This window comes from Elephas maximus, chromosome 7 (genome assembly GCF_024166365.1).
Source record: "Elephas maximus indicus isolate mEleMax1 chromosome 7, mEleMax1 primary haplotype, whole genome shotgun sequence".
In the NCBI taxonomy this organism is placed as follows: Eukaryota; Metazoa; Chordata; class Mammalia; order Proboscidea; family Elephantidae; genus Elephas; species Elephas maximus.
Genome location: NC_064825.1, coordinates 57,329,487 through 57,345,409, shown reverse-complemented (window position 1 = coordinate 57,345,409; position 15,923 = coordinate 57,329,487). Strand labels below are relative to the sequence as shown.

General features: G+C 37.3%; 2 protein-coding genes across 2 annotated transcripts; both read left to right on the top strand.

The window, feature by feature from the left end:
- Positions 1-3,651: 3,651 nt before the first annotated feature.
- Positions 3,652-4,590, top strand: LOC126079213 (olfactory receptor 51B2-like). The gene has a single exon (XM_049890144.1). The coding sequence runs from the start codon at positions 3,652-3,654 to the stop codon at positions 4,588-4,590; it is 939 nt and encodes a 312-aa protein (XP_049746101.1).
- Positions 4,591-13,199: 8,609 nt separating this feature from the next.
- LOC126079222 (olfactory receptor 51B2-like) lies at positions 13,200-14,135 on the top strand. Its single transcript, XM_049890154.1, has one exon. The coding sequence runs from the start codon at positions 13,200-13,202 to the stop codon at positions 14,133-14,135; it is 936 nt and encodes a 311-aa protein (XP_049746111.1).
- Positions 14,136-15,923: the final 1,788 nt, after the last annotated feature.

Sequence of the window (15,923 nt, the reverse complement as noted above, 5' to 3'; positions counted from 1 at the left end):
TCACTCACCCTAAATACGGAATATAATGGGTAATGATTTGAACATAAACAGAGTGATTTTAAGACAAGAAATGGAATGGTTTCATTCACATGATTGTTAACAGACCGTTTAAAGTTCCTCTGGATCACAACTGATTTACTCATAGAAACAGGACAGACAAATATGCAGTTGGAATCCATAAGCTCTAGAAAAAAACAAGGTACTTAAGACCCATGAAAGCAGCTGGTATACCATTAGCCTTTGAGGCAGACAATAGAAAATACATTGACATATTTTCTAATCCTTGATCCAAGAATTCTGGTGGTCACATAACCAAGTCTTTGCATTCCATATCAAGTGATATTTGTTTCCACTTTTCTTGTCCCATTCCTGGGGAAATACCTGAAAAAGACTGAGGACAGTGGTTGAGTTGCCAGCTCTGCTCTGAGAGAGGAGAGAGGGAGTGGAGCTCAAGGAGTCCTTGAGTGGCTAAAAAGTTGTAAACTCTGGAAGTTGATTACAACATCCTAAGCTCTCTAGTGGGTCCTCTTGAACAGGCTTTCAGAAGGAAGCATTTGAACTTGAGCGCTCAAATGAGACAAGAACAGTTCCTCATTCCAGCAACAAGACTTTGGTTTGGGTGAGTGCAGGAGCAGAAATATGGAATGGTACCTCTCCCTTCTCATTTCTGATCCAGACAAGGAAAGAAGGTAGAACAATTTTGTAGTAGCCTGCAGTGACATATCTCAGCTAAGGCTGACAAAATCTAGAGTCGAGACTCTCCTTCTTTTCAATAGATGTATTCAAGGTACTGTGTTTCATTTGCATTCCTAACCTGGGATTCTTGGAGATATATATATATATATGGATAACTGTGAATATTTCCACTAGTCCCAAATGATATTGAGGAATGGTGGTTTTATAGGTGTCTCATGTATAAGGCACCCTCTCATATTGATAAGCCAGGCCTTGAGGAAGTCACTAAAGAAGGTACATGTTCTAAATTGGAAGCTACTATCAATTTCGGAGCCACACCTTTCCTATACCCGTATAGACAAGCTAGTTCTTGTATTTCTGAAGTAATTTTATTAATAGTTGTGAATAAAGCCATATATAATCATGCTCTTTTTATGGAATTTTTACTATGTAATGTAGGCTAGGTAAGGGTGTATGCACTGTAATCCTAGCCCTGAGGAAAACAGCTGGTACCTCTATCCTGTGCTTCTAGAAGTCCACACACCTACTCTGGATAAATATCGGAGTCCTCTCTTAGTCCTGGACAAGTTTCTCCTTGTGCTTTTCCTTTATTATGAAAGGGTAAAGGACATGGCCAGCTTTTCACATTTTTAGAGCTTCTGTAACATCCTCTTACTATTTTTCTGCATAAGGGAATGTAGCCTTCCTGTTTCTAAAATTCCTTCTGTTAATGAAAATACTGAATGCACACACCCGTTTTGTCTTGAAGTTGTATTACCTATTTCTGAGAAGATCGAATTAATTTTAGAGAGTAGCTGATAAAAGTTTCTGTGTTTTACAAAGTCTGTTTAGTCTGTAAATCTAGTTAATTGTTTAGGAATTATTTTCTTAAATGAATTTAGGACCTTATATCTTTCTGCTAGTTTTACCCTCAGGATGTCATTGTTGTTAGTTGTCTTTGAGTGGATTCCAACTCCTAGTAACCCTCAGGATACATACCACTAATTTTCTACCTCTCTGAACTGTCTTTCTCTTCCTCTTGTAGCTTTCTTTCTCATGTTTTTGAGCCTAAATGAGTTTTTGGAAGTAGAACAACACTCGGGAAATAATCGTAATTTAAATCTTTTCAGGGGACTCGCAGGATTGGTGATTTTTATCTCAATGAACACCAGTCTCATATATATGTATCTCAAAGTATTTCCTCACACAAAAGCTAGATTACATGTGATTTATTCTCATTGAGACCTACGGCCATCTTAGGTAGAATGAAAGCATTGCAATGTTCAGAATGCTTACCTTAATGTTTCTGAATTTAGTGAAATATGACTGCAACAGTAGGTAATAGGTTTTTTTTTTATTTTGAGTTGGGGCAGCCAAGGAAATGAAAATAGTGGAGAGAACTGACATTTTTAGGCTGTGGGGACATTGGAATGTGACCATTCATGTATCTGTAATAACTCATCAGGAGTTAAGTGTTTAAAGAGAGAGAGATTAGTGGAGACATAGAGGAAGAGCCTGAGCATTTAATTATGCCAAATTATTTTGGAAGGAACAAGATACAGAAAGAGAATCAGCAGATGGTGAAGGAGGAATAAATAAATATATAAAATTCAATGATTAAAAATAAATAAATAAAATTGACTAAATAAAATTCAATAGATTCAAGTGTTAAAAAGCAAAGATGTCACTTTGAGGACTAAGGTGCACCTGACCCAAACCATGGTATTTTCAATCGCCTCACATGCATGCTAAAGTTGGACAATGAGTAAGAAAGACAGAAGAAAAATTAATGCCTTTGAGTTATGGTGTTGGTGAAGAATATTGAATATACCATGGACTGCCTAAAGAATGAACAAATATGTCTTGAAAGAAGCATAGCCAGAATGCTCCTTAGAAGCAGGGATGGCGAGACCACATCTCACATACTTTGGACATGTTATCAGGAGGGGATTAGTTCCTGGAGAAGGACACCATGCTTGGAAAGTAGAGGGTCAAGGAAAAAGAGGAAGACCTTCAATGAGAGGGGCTGACCCAGTGGCTGCAAAAATGGGCTCAAGTATAACAACAACTATGAGGGTGGCCCAGGACTGGGCAGTGTTTCGTTGTCCTGTACATAGGGTTGTTTTGAGTCAGGACTGATTCGATAGTGCCTAACAACAACATGAGTAAATTTGGAAGAAGGGAGAAATCAACCAAGTGCAGAAATCAAAACATAACTAGCTTCAAATATGGAATGGATATGAAATGCATAGAACACTTTCTCAAACATTACTGTGCACATAATCACCTGGGGGTTATGTTAAAATGAAAATTTTGATTAAGTAGGTCTGAGGTGGGGCCTGAGGCTGCATGTCTAACAAATTCACTTGCTTAATAGACATTGCTGGTTTGTGAACCACACTTCTGGTAGCGGTTCTAGAAAAGTGGTAAGAGTTCAAGGGGAAGAACAATTGGAAGTGATGATGATATTTGTTAACATACATAAGATGCTGACATTCAATTTCAAAAAGGAACAAAGAAATATAGAGTGAAAATTAAATGTGTCAAAAAAAAGTCAACGATCACAAGTAAGCAGCTGAAGAAGTCTTAAAATTCATTTATTTATCTTTGTTGCTGTTATCACTGTTCTACAGAAATTTTTTTAGCATATACACAATAGTGAGGCCTGATATTTTAAGCAAAGCTAATTAAAACTTTTTTTTTTTAATTTGAGAATATTTTGCTACTAACCTAATATTTTCCTCTAATTAAGAAAAAGAAACCAAAAGAAACAACCTGCTATTTCTAATCTCTAACACAGCCTACAAATCTCTACTCTTTTTCTGCAGGTGAATAGTTGCAGAATCACACTTATCATATGAATTATCTCCAGATATGAAGAACATGATTGAGGCAGCCATGATATCTTTGCGCTGAAAAAACTGGGCTCCTGGGTTCATGGTTTCCAGAAAGCTATTCTCCACCTTTTGGCCCACTATGTGGCCCAATATTAGTGCTGCCCCCTTTTTGCTGACTGGCTTCCCAGGCCTGGAGGCAGCTCATCACTGGATCTCCATCCCCTTCTTTGCAGTCTACTTCTCTGTGCTTCTTGGCAATGGCACCCTCCTTTACCTCATTAAGGATAACCACAGACTCCATGAGCCCATGTACTATTTCCTGGCCATGTTGGCAGGCACAGACCTTATGGTGACACTGACCACAATGCCTACTGTCATCGGCTTTTTATGGTTGAATCACAGAGAGATCAATCAGGGGGCCTGCTTTCTGCAGGCCTACTTTATTCACTCCCTTTCCATTGTAGAATCAGGTATCCTGCTTGCCATGGCCTATGACCGTTTTATTGCCATCCGCAATCCCTTGAGATACACTTCCATTCTCACCAATATTCGCCTGGTAAAATTAGTGGTGGGGGTATTTATGAGGGGCTTTATATCCACTATGCCTGTAATCATACGTCTTTTTTCATTTCCATATTGCCACTCTTATATTCTCTCCCATGCTTTCTGTCTTCACCAAGAAATCATGAAACTGGCTTGTGCTGATATAACCTTCAATAGACTCTACCCCGTGATTCTGGTCTCTTTAACAATCTTCCTAGACTCTCTTATAATTCTCTTTTCTTATATCCTAATTCTTAAGACTGTCATGGGCATTGCCTCAGGTGAAGAGAGAGCCAAGGCCTTAAATACCTGTATCTCCCACATTGTTTGTGTTCTCATCTTCTATGTTACTGTGATTGGTCTGTCATTTATTCACCGGTTTGGGAAGAATGTGCCACAGGTGGTCCACATTATTATGAGCTATGTTTACTTTCTCTTCCCTCCCTTAATGAATCCTCTCATCTATAGCATCAAGACAAAGCAAATTCAATACGGCATTCTACATCTTTTGTTTAAACACTGGTTTGGAAATTAAACTTCAATGTGGATACTTGTCCATGAAAGATGGTGGGTATATGAGATTTCTCTGAATAAAGGGCCAAAAAATTTCACTGTGTCTCAAAACCCCTGCTGTGGCAGCTTCCACATCTCTAAATGAGACAATGCCATTTATAAAGCTTTTAGAAGAGTATCCTTGAATTCACAGATTTACCGTTAGTTCAGTTTATGGGTTGATTTAATTCCCTTCATTCTGTGTTTTGCTCTCCAAATGTTAGAGGGCAGAAACATTGCCAATATGTCTGAAAGATAAAAAGTAGTCTGATATTTTGTTTTTTGTATATTTGTACTGTTAAAAAATACAAAAAAAATTCAATTTCTTGTAGCCATTTGAATGTATTACTTTGAACTTATTTTTTTACATTTATTGTTCATTTTTCTATAATAGTGTTCATATTTTCTAATTAATTTGTAGGAGCTCATTAAATATGAACACTTATGTGTCACTTATATTATGAATAATTTCAAAGATTTTAAAAAAATTTGTCTTTCTATACACAGAATTTTAAATTTATATATAAATACCTTCACTTATATTTACCTACCGGGATTCTCAATAGTCAGTAAAAAAAATGTCATTATTGACTATGCAAAGGCATTCAACTGTGTGGATCATAAAAAAATTGTGGATAATATTGCAAAGAGTGGGGATCCCAGAACACTTCATTTTCCTCATGAGGAACCTGTACATAGATTAAGAAGCAGTCATTTGAAAAGAATAAGGGGATACTGCATAGTTTAAAGACAGAAAGATGTGTGGGAGGATTGTACCCTTTCACTATACTTATTCAATGTGTATGCTAAGCAAATAATCAGAGAAGCTGGACTATATGAAGGAAGACTCTTTAACAACCTGTGTTATGCAGGTGACACATCCTTGCTTGCTGAAAGTGAAGAGGACTTGAAGCACTTACTGATAAATATCAAAGACCACAGCCTTCAGTATAGATTACACCTCAACAATGAAAACAAAAATCTTCACAACTGAACCAATAAAAAAAAATCATGATAAATGGAGAAAAGATTGAAGTTGTCAAAGATTTCAGTCTCTTTGGATCAACAATCAACACACTTGGAAGCAACAGTCAAGAACTTGAAAGATGCATTACATAGGGCATATCCGCTGCAAAAAAAAACCTCATTAAAGTATTCAAAGGCAAAGATGTCACTTTGAGGACTAAGGTGTGCATGACCCAAACCAAGGTGTTTTCAATTACCTCATATGCATGCAAAAACTGAACAATGAATAAGGAAGACTGAAGAAGAATCGAAGCCCTTGAATTGTGATTTTGGGGAAGAATATTGAATATACCATGGACTGCCAAAAGAACGAACAAATCTGTGTTGGAAGAAGTACAACCAGAATGCTTCTCAGAAGCAGAGATGGTGAGACTATGTCTCACATACTTTGGACATGTTATCGGGAGAGATCAGTCTCTGGAGAAGGACATCATCCTTGATAAAGCAGAAGATCAGTGAAAAAGAGGAAGTCCCTCAAAGAGATGGATTGACATGGTGGCTGCAACGATGGACTCAAGCATAACAACTATTGTGAGGATGGTGCATGACTGGGTAGTGTTTCATTCTGTTGTATATAGGGTCACTTTTAGTCGGAACCAGCTCAGTGGTATCTAACAACAACATTAGGATTCTGGGCCATATGATAAAGACCCCCCTCCCAGTTGCAAGTGTATTTATATATTTTCTTGCTTAATTTATTTATACATATCCTATACGAATCTGTCTTGGAAGAAGTACAGCCAGAACATTCCTGAGAAGCTAGGATAGTGAGACTTTTTTTTCATGTTCTTTGGACGTGTTATCAGAAGGGATCGGTCCCTTCAGAAGGATGTCATGCTTGGTAAAGTTGGGGGTCAGCAAAAAAGAGGAAGACCCTCAAGGAGGTGGATTGACACAGTGGCTGCAATAATGGGGTCAAGTATAATGATCATTAAGATGGCACAGACCAGGTAGTGTCTCATCTGGTGTACATAGGTCACTATGGGACCTAACAATAACATGTTATGATAGGTTAGTATTTGGTGGAGTACAAAAAAAAAAAAAAAAATCCAGTGCTGTTGAGTAGATTCCCACTCTGGTGGAGTATAAGGAATTGAAATCATTCCCCATTGTGCCTATCTTGTTGGTATCAAAACTAAACACGTTGCCGTCGAGTTGATTCTGACTCATAGTGACCCTATAGGACAAAGTAGAACTGCCCAATAGGGTTTCCAAGGAGTGGCTGGTGCATTTGAACTGCTGACCTTTTGGTTAGCAGCCACATTCTTAACCACTGTGCCACCAGGGCTCCATTTTTGTGGTAGCATCACTAATATTCACTCATTCATTTGGTCAGTGTTTTAGGGCAAGAGATAGGAATGATGCTAAGCAAAATTTATCTAACTGGAAAAAAGTAGGCAGAATCTATTCCCTCATGTGGGAAACCTTGGTGGCATAGTGGTTAAAGCGCTATAGCTGCTAACCAAAATGTTGGCAGTTTGAATCCACCAGGTGCTCCTTGGAAACTCTATGGGGCAGTTTTACTCTGTTCTATATGGTCGCGATGAGTCGGAATCGACTTGACGGCAGCAGGTTTGGTTTTGAGTTTTAGTCCCTCATGTAGAGTGGAATTCACTGGGGAACCAAAAATCAAATAAACCCAAATTTAAAATAACTCCTATGATTAATGATCAAACAGAAGGAACACACTGCTTTGAGGCAGTGGGTCACAAAAAGGCCACATCCAGACTGAGATAAGGCAAAGGTTCCCTGAAGAAGTGTTTTTCAGTTCGGGGCTAAAGATTTATTAGAAATTAACAGGTGAAAATAGAAACAAGAATATTCTAAGTAGAAAAGAGTATGTTCAGAAGCCTTTTGAAGAATGAATCATGGAATCTTCCAGAGACTGCGGCAAGGAAAAGAGGGAGATTGGTCTGAGGAAAGACTGGAGACAGAAGGCCAAATTATATACCATCTTTTGTTTGTAGTAAGAGTTTGTGTATCCCTAAAGAATCACAGGAACCTATTGAACACTTTTAAGCAGGAGAGTGACTAATTTCATTGATGCTTATAGATTATAATTTCAGTGGCTGTGGATTTGTGTGAGGCAAGAGAGGAATAAGAAAACCTCTAAGAGGATATTTTAGTGGTTCTAGGAAGACATACTCACAGAAAAAATTAGAAAAGTGAAGAAGAATACAGTGGATAAAAATGGGAAATATTTAGAATCTATAATTAATAGAATTTGCAGATAGTTTTTAGAAAAGTACAAGTAAGGAAATTTGGGGAGGAAGAAAGATAATCTTAAATTTCTGAATTATGTTACTTTATAAACATTAGTGTCATCCAGGTATTAAATTAGTAATAAAAATAATTTAAATTAAAAAATTCTGAAACTTTGAGGATGAGTTATAATCTAAGTAATAAAATTGTGGCTTATTAAAATCGCTAAAAGAATTGCTCTATCCTGTAGTATTGAGCCTTTAAGAGAAGACATTAATATATTTATTAAATAGCCATCCATTAAATCGTCTTTAGCATGTGTTTCCTTTTTGCCTGATTATTAAGAATCACAATAAAAGCCAGGAAAATGTTGATAAGTGCTGAAATATTAGGACGTGCAGAGCAATAGAAACAAATAGAAGATGTTGACACAAAAAGGAACATAGAACATAAGTGTCTGCACCTGTGCCTTGGGAGAGCACAAGATAAAATAGGGTATTGGGGAATTTTCACTGTAATGACTTCTCGCCCAAAATGAACTAGTGTTAAAAGAACAAAATATTCAAAATAAAATATGATAAGAGACGGTGTGTAAGAAATGGCGAATCAGACATAGACACTAAGATAAAGACAGTATGAAGAACTAAAACCTGGATTCTTTCTGAGCACATAGTAATGATACACTAAAAAATTAAGTTTTTTTTTTTTTTTCCTCCTAAAGGTATTTAATTAGCATAGAGGTAGGGAACATCCTCACAGATGCCTGGTCACAGATGTCTGAGGAAGACTACATGGAACTGAAAAAGTCTGAACTTAATTTCTTGCTTCAAGTACACCTAGGAAATTAACCACTGTAGTCAAATTCTATGAACAAATAAATGCAACAAACCATCTCTAGGAAAGAAGAGGCTTTGCATTGACGTGTGCATGTACTAACACACACAGGTATAATAAAGAAGAATGCGTATTTGTTATTCTGTGTAAACAACTTATGATCTGAAAACATTTCTTTTGTTATTCTCACAAAAAAGATATTGAAGAGAAATTAGTATTCTGAATTTACTTTCAATTTATGATGTCTAGAAACCCTGGTGGTATAGTGGTTAAGTGCTACGGCTGCTAACCAAAGGGTCAGCAGTTCGACTCCACCAGGCGCTCCTTGGAAACTCTATGGGGCCGTTCTACTCTGTCCCGTAGGGTCGCTATGAGTCGGAATCGGCTCGATGGCACTGGGTTTGGTTTTTGGTTTAGATATTCTTTACAGCCCTGGTTGCCCAGTGGTTAAGAGCTCAGGTAGTAACCAAAAGGTAGGCCGTTCAAATCCACCAGGTGTTCCTTGGAAACCCTATGGGGCAGTTCTACTCTGTACTATAGGGTTGCTATGAGTCAGAATCGATTTGATGGCACTGGGTTAGATACTCTTTTAAATACCTCCTAAGCTGAGTTAAGGGTCACTTTAGTCCCTGAATTTTTATTTAATATTTTTCCTAAGTCATAAGGCACTTAAACAGAGAATTTCAAGAAGAGCTTTGATAAATTTTCAATGATTTCACCTCAATGTCCAGATCCTACCTAAATATCCACTTGCCCCACTCTATGGATGTTCTATGGTCCAATGTGACCCTTGAAGGAGAAAACTGGATACACTTCCTGGAGGAAAGAGGTTATAGTTTACGTGATTTAAATAAAGTTTTCACTTGACCTGAAGATGGGGCTAATGTGTCAGTGCTATATAGAGAAAAGAAAATATAATTATTACAGAACCAAAAATATACATTGTCCACATTTTGTAGGTACATCTTCAGGCATGATTTTAGAACTCAGGTTTTCAATGCACCAAGTATTTGTTCTGTCATTCTCTGTACAAAGATCTACGTTGGGAAGACAGAAAAATAGAATCTCTTATCCATCCACTCCCATTCAACCTTGTTGACTACCCTAACTTCATACAAACCAGTACTATTTCTCACCTAGATTTCTGTGTCCTGTAACTTTTACTCACTCATTCTGTTTCTAACATGCTCTTCATACTGTTGCCAAAGTGACCATTAAACAATGACTGTTTTGTCATAGTCCCCCCTTATTTCAAAGTCTTAGTATAAAGTCAGAAGTCCTTATATGATTTGTAAGACCCTATTAAAAAAAAAAAATAGAACTTGCTACCACAAACACATTTTTTGTCAAGCTTTCCCTCATGTCCTGTTGTCCTAAACCCTAAAAAAAAAAACCCATTGCCTTCAAGTGGATTCTTTTTTTTTTCCAAGTGTTTTTTTTTTAAATTGTACTTTAGATGAAGGTTTACAGAACAAACTAGCTTCTCGTTAAACAGTTGGCACACATATTGTTTTATGACATTAGTTAACAACCTGTCAACACTCTACCTTCTCAACCTTGGGGTTTCTCCAGGCTCTGTCAGGCCAGGAAGTCAGGTCTTTTTTTTTGTGAATTAGAATTTTGTTCTACATTTCTCTCCAGCTATGCCAGGACCCTCTATTGTGATCCCTGTCAGAGCACATTGGTGGTGGCTGGGTACCATCTAGTTGTACTGGACTCAGTCTGGTAGAGGCAGTGATAGTTGTGGTCCATTAGTCCTTGGGCCAATCTTTTCCTTGTGTCTTTTGTTTCCTTCATTCTGCTTTGCTCCTAAAGAGATGAAATCAGTGGAGTATCTCAGATAGCCGCTCACAGGCTCTTAAGACCCTGGCCGCTACTCACCAAAGTAGAAGGTAGCACATTTTCTTTATAAGCTATGTTATGCCAATTGAGCTAGATGTTCCCCAAGACCATGGCCCCCACAGCCCTCAGCCCAGCAATTCGGTCCTTCAGGGAGTTTGGATATGTCTGTGGAGCTTTTACGACATTGCGTTGTACAAGTTGTGCTGGCTTCTCTTGTATTGTGTACTGTTTTTCCCTTCACCAAAGTTATCCCTTATCTATTGTCTATTTAGTGTATTTCCATCCCTACCTTTCCCTTCTCTCATAACCATCAAAGATTGTTTCTTTTTATCTGTAAAGCTTTCTATGAATTTTTATAGTAGTGGTCTCATACAATATTTGTCCTTTTGTGATTGACTTATTTCACTCAGAATGTTGCCCTCCAGATTCTTCCATATTGTGAGATGCTCCACAGATTCATCATTGTTCCTTATGGTTGTGTAGTATTCCATTGTGTGCATTTACCATAGTTTGTTTATCTATTCTTCTGCTGATGGGCATCTAGTTTGTTTCCATCTTTTTGCTATTGTGAACAATGCTACAGTGAGCATGGGTGTGCATATGTATATTTGTGTAACGACTTATTTCTCTAGGATATATTCCTAGGAGTGGGATCGCTGGGTCGTATGGTATTTCTATTTCTAGATTTCTAAGGAAGCATCACATTGTTTTCTAAAATGGTTATACCATTTTGCATTCCAACTAGTAACACTAAATTTTTTAAGTATAATTTTAATATAAAATTTTTTTTTATTGCATTCATCATATTTTCTCTAGTGCCAGCACAACATGTTTTTTCCTCTGCATGAAAAAAGTATCATACCACACTCATAACTATCACTTTTTTTTTTTTAATCCTTCTCATTGTTCTACTTTCAGGTTAAATACCACTTCATCTGTGATTGCAGAAATACCTTTCATGTGTTCCCCCTAGCATGATAGTACTATGGAGGTTTATGGAAAATATTTTATTTCTAATCCAAATTAGATTTCTAAGTTTTGCGAGTGAATAAAACATGTCCCTCACCTTGAAACTTACACAAAATAGGAAATAAACCGAATATAAACAAAGTAAGTTTAAGATAAACTATAAGATATCCTCATTCACATGGCTGTTAACAGATACATGGAGGTTCCTCTGGATCAGAAATAATTTCTCCCTAAAAAAAAAAAAAGAAAGAAAAAATTATATTCGAATTCATAAGCTCTATAACCACCAATGGAAACCGTGGTGATGTAGTGGTTAAGAGCTATGGCTACTAACCAAAAGGTTGGCAGTTTGAATCCACCAAGCGCTCCTTGGAAACCCTATGGGGCAGTTCTACTCTGCCCTGTAGGTTTGCTATGAGTCAGAATCAACTCAATGACAACAGGTTTGGTTTTGGTGCCCACCAACAACATATAAGATCCCTGAGAACAAGTGGTAAATCCTTTGCTTTTGAGGTAGACAATGGGAAGGACTAGCACAGATTTCCTAAATCTTGATGCTAAGGGTTTTGAGGATCACATAACCAAGCTCTGGTACCCTATTCCTGCTAGCACTTGAGTTTTCAATTTTCCTGTGCCATCCTTTGGGAAACACTTGAAAGGCCTGAGGACCTTGGTCTATTGGCCCAGGTTGTGCCTGAAAGATGATAGAGGGAGGAGAGATCGAGAAATCTCCCAGGTGGCTGCAAAGCTGAATCTCTGGGGAGGTGATTTCAATATATATAAGCTCTCTAGTGCGGCCTCTTGAACAGATTTTCAGAAGGAAGCACCCGGACTGACTCCTCAAATAAGACAGGAACAGTTTCCCATTAGAGCAACGAGATTGTGGATCGAGTGAGTGCCAGGAACAGAAGGATGGGATGATCCCTCTCTCTTCCGATTTTAGATCCAGACAGAAGAAAAGGTTAGAAAGATTTTCAAAAGGCCTGTATAGAGGGAGAGATCCCAAGTGAGATTACAATACCTATAGCATAGACATTCTCTGTTTTCAGCAAATGTGATCATGGAAGGCTTGGGTTTTTAATATAGGACACATAGATGTGCTTCAATAAAATTGTGAATGCTTTGAGGCTAAATGTGCAAATGTCTGTCCTTGTTCATTTATCACAGTAAAAATAGATAGCTCTAAAACACATTCAGTGTCAAAGCAAACTAGGTTTTTCTTACTAAAAACTATATTTGAAATGAAAATTTTATTTCATAAATGCAACTTATGAAATTAAAGTTTAAATGTGTCAAAATGAGCAACAACAAAAAAGCACTCTATGCAAAATTGTTATTCATTTGTATATATTTATCTTTTTAAAATTATCACTATGGATGCAAATGTTTTTCTAGCATACGTACACTGGAGGGGCCTGATGTTATAAGAAACATTGAGATTTAAAAAAAAATTGAGAACATTTTAACCATCAGCCTTATATTATTATTAGGAGAAGACCATTATACCTCATTGCAAGTACAGCCTGTAAATCTCTACTCTTTTTCTGTAGGAAAATATTTGCAGAGCTATGGCTATCCTATGAGTTAATTACCCATAAGCATGAAGATTTGGATTGAGGCTGCCGTAATATCTTCCCATGACAAGGTAGTGAAAACTGAAAAAGCTGGGGTACTGAATTCATAGTTTCCAGAAAGCTGCTCTTCATATTTACGCACACTATGTGGTCCAATATTAGTGCTGCCCCCTTTGTGCTAACTGGCTTCCTAGGTCTGGAGGCAGCTCATCACTGGATCTCTATCCCCTTCTTTGCAGTCTACCTCTCTGTGCTTCTTGGTAATGGCACCCTCCTCTACCTTATTAAGGGTGACCACAGTCTCCATGAACCCATGTACTATTTTCTGGCCATGCTGGCAGGCACAGACCTTGTGGTGACGCTGATCACAATGCCAACAGTCATGGGTGTTTTATGGTTGAATCACAGAGAGACCAATCAGGGAGCCTGCTTCTTGCAGGCCTACTTCATCCACTCTCTTTCAGTTGTAGAGTCAGGTGTCTTGCTTGCCATGGCCTATGACCATTTAATTGCCATCTGCACCCCTTTGAGATACAAATCTATCTTTACAAATTCCCAGGTAATGAAGGTAGGCCTGGGGATACTGACAAGGGGCTTTTTATCCCTTGTGCCCCCAATTATGCCACTCTATTTTTTCCCATATTGCCGATCCCATGTCCTTTCTCATGCTTTTTGCCTCCACCAAGATGTCATGAAACTTGCCTGTGCTGATATTACGTTTAATCGTGTGTACCCAGTAGTTCTGGTTGCTTTGACTTTCTTCCTAGATGCTCTGATCATTGTCTTTTCTTATGCCCTAATTCTTAAGACAGTTATGGGCATTGCCTCTGGAGAGGAGCTAGCTAAGGCCCTCAATACCTGTGTCTCCCATATAAGCTGTGTCCTAGTCTTTTATATCACTGTAATTGGCTTGATCTTCATCCACCAGTTTGGAAAACATGTACCACATGTGGTACACATTACCATGAGCTATTTCTACTTTCTCTTTCCTCCATTCTTGAACCCCATTATATACAGCATCAAGGCCAAGCAGATTCAGAGAAGCATCGTTGGGTTATTCTCTGTGCATAGTAGAGCCTGAGCCTTTATTTCAAAATCTTGAGATCTTCAGGACAACTGGGCCTTTCCTATTATTGGGAGGGTGTCTTAGATTTATACCTAATCTGTTTTTTCAGAGTTAGATGAGACTTCAATTTTTACATAAAACTATAAGCCGAATTGAGGAGAAATATAATGAATACATATATATCTTATTTGTCAATGGAAAAAGATATATAGACAGATAGAGAGATGATAGATAGATAGATATCATTTATCTTTGGAGAAAAGGATAGAGATAAAAACCCCAGAATGTAGGCAGGGAAAATAGGATCATTCAGATCCTGCATTGCGAAGATGTACCAGGGCATTTTAGAAGAGGCCAAGTTAAGTAGCCATCCTGGGCCAGCACAGCCTATATAAACATGTACAATTTTGGCCTCATTTTTTGGTAATAGAAAAGTGAAATAGAGATAGTGAATCAAAGGCCATGGATTTCCACTATATCTGAAATCCTCTTTATGTTAAAGCAGGATTTGATTTTCCATATGATTTTATTTCTCTTCATCCTGCGTTCTCTTTAAATGTTGATGAGGAGATAAACATCTTTGAATGTCTGGGAGATAAATGTAGTGTAATATTGTAGGTTTTGTTTATTTGATTTATTTTTGTTGTTATAAAGCACAATTTTCAATTCGTTTTTGTCATTTTATATCTCACTTTGACTTATCCAATCATATTTTTGCTTAGTTTTATCCTTTTCTAACTGATTTGTAGAAGCTCATCATATGTTAACCCTAGTTATTTATATCACAAGCATTTTCCCAGTTTTGTGTTTTTCTTTATATATATATTATTTTAAAGTTTATATATATAAAACTTTAAAAATTATTTACTTTGTCAACTGATTATCTGTATTGGGACCATACAGATAAATGCCTCCCTGATTCTACGTTTATTTGTATATTTTCTAAAATTTTGGCATAGTTTATTTATATACTCTGTATCACACTGAGAGAGAATAAGGATGTTACATTAGTCCTCATTGTGTTCATTTCCATAACAGTAGCAACAATACTCAGCTATTAACTTGGATACTTTTTTAAGGCTCTTCTCTGGGACAGACAATATGCTAAATTAAAGTGATCTTACTGCCAGAACATGGACTGAAATCTTCCCCTTCTGGAAATATCCATTTGTTCTGGAGTCAACTATTCAAATAAATACAAATTTTAAATATGTCATGAATTAGTGATAAAACAGAAAGAAGAAACTGCTTTCAGACTGTGGGTCTCAAAAGACACCACCCTCTGGGTTAAGATATGGGAAAGGTTCCCTGAGGTCCTCTAAGCTGAGATCTGAAGAGGGAGTATAATTTAACTGGCAAAAATGCAAATAATAATCTCAGCAGAAAGTGGTATGTGTGGAACACTTGTGTAAGGAATGATTGCTCTGGGGAGAGTCTGAAGAGAGAAGAGAAGCAAAATCACATAGGATCCTGTTGATCATGGCAAGGTTCTCTCTACCTACCCAAAGAATCATGAAAAGTTTATCGAATGGACTAATACAATTTCATTGATGCTTTTAAATAAGTATTTTAACTGTGCATAAAATGTATTTGAGAAAGGTAGGAGAAGGGCAAGAAAACCTTGAGAGGATATTGGAGTTGTTTCAGAAAGAGTCTATAGTAAGTTACTGTAGGAAAGTGAAGATAGAAAGTAACGGAGAGCCATGAGACATGTTCAGGGTTTAAAAATAATAAGATTTTTTGGTTGTTTAAACAATTAGATGGAAGAAAAGTTTGGGAAGGACCAAAGACAACCCTAAATTT

Excerpts from the sequence above, each read along its gene's own strand:
- LOC126079222 (XM_049890154.1), top strand. The coding sequence starts at position 13,200 with ATGTGGTCCAATATTAGTGCTGCCCCCTTTGTGCTAACTGGCTTCCTA.
- LOC126079213 (XM_049890144.1), top strand. The coding sequence starts at position 3,652 with ATGTGGCCCAATATTAGTGCTGCCCCCTTTTTGCTGACTGGCTTCCCA.